Genomic DNA, 1,157 nt, shown 5'->3' with positions numbered 1-1,157 from the left:
GGGGATTCAAAGGTAAGGGACAATGTTCACTATTGTACCCTAAAGTTCACTATTGTACCAATCAAACCTTTTATTCAAATAAAATTTTTTGGTTTTGCATCATTTATGCTATAAAGGACTATCAAAAGAATATGTAGATGATAGCTTTTTCATTTGAAGAATAAGGGGGAACAACCCATGTTCTTTCTTTCTTGAATGTGCAGATTATCAGCAAGGAAGGTGGACTGCTTTTGAAAGACAACTTTGAGGGAGGGGCTACATGGGCGTACGAGGTTGGCTCACAATCAATGGTTTGCCCTATTATAGTTGAGGATCTGAACCATCCTCGTCAGATGCTAGTGGAGGTAGTTTGCAATGCTTTACCAAGTTTTTTTGCATATTTCTTTATCACCTCTCATCACTTTTCTTGGTTATTCCAATAGATGCTTTGCGAGGAACGAGGTTTCTTTCTGGAAATAGCTGATTTAATCAGAGGATTAGGCTTAACTATACTAAAGGGGGTAATGGAAGCAAGAAATGACAAAATCTGGGCTCGTTTCGCCGTTGAGGTAATGTTTTAAGAGTGTGTGCATGCTTTTCAATGCTCATATATGGTGCTAGTTAGTTAGTTAACTTGTCAAGTTTTGCAGGCGAATAGGGACATAACAAGGATGGAAATATTTATGTCGCTGGTTCGGCTTTTGGACCAAACGGTGAAGGGAAATGTGTCTTCATCGAATGCAGGTGACAAGAACATGATGGCATATCAGTCTTTTCCGCAAGCTACCCAGATTCCGGCAACTGGTAGGCCTAGTAGTTTGCAATGAACCACCCACCAGGAGCTACGTACGGTTTCTTGGCATGGATGTGTTGAGAGCAAGTATGATATGCGCTACGCTTGCAATGACTAACATCAAATCCAATCCATTCCAATCCGATCCAAAGTTTTCTGGTGGTGTTAACTTCTAACTGTTCCCTATCTCATATCTGATAATGCTAAGTTAGTGAAGAGCACCTCAGAATTAATATGTACTCTCCCATATTGTAACTGTTTCCACATGTTCCCTCCAACATGTGATGCTATTAGTGAACTCTTAGGTGACTTGTGTTGTATCCTTTATTTTTAGTGTGGAGGGTGGTTCTGGTAGTGAGTATTTGGTAGCAGTTTGGTGATAGAT

The 1,157-nt window shown here is 40.1% G+C and overlaps 1 protein-coding gene across 1 annotated transcript; it reads left to right on the top strand.

Annotated features, from left to right (window-relative positions):
- The first annotated feature begins 6 nt into the window (after positions 1-6).
- On the top strand, positions 7-1,077 carry LOC107624612 (transcription factor LHW-like). The gene is made up of 4 exons (XM_016327067.2): positions 7-12; positions 204-344; positions 423-548; positions 630-1,077. Exons 2-4 carry the CDS (start codon positions 288-290, stop codon positions 804-806), a joined length of 360 nt encoding a protein of 119 aa, XP_016182553.1. The 5' UTR covers positions 7-12; positions 204-287; the 3' UTR covers positions 807-1,077.
- Positions 1,078-1,157: the final 80 nt, after the last annotated feature.

This window comes from Arachis ipaensis, unplaced genomic scaffold (genome assembly GCF_000816755.2).
Source record: "Arachis ipaensis cultivar K30076 unplaced genomic scaffold, Araip1.1 Aipa993, whole genome shotgun sequence".
In the NCBI taxonomy this organism is placed as follows: domain Eukaryota; kingdom Viridiplantae; phylum Streptophyta; class Magnoliopsida; order Fabales; family Fabaceae; genus Arachis; species Arachis ipaensis.
This window is presented reverse-complemented; position numbering and strand designations above follow the sequence as displayed.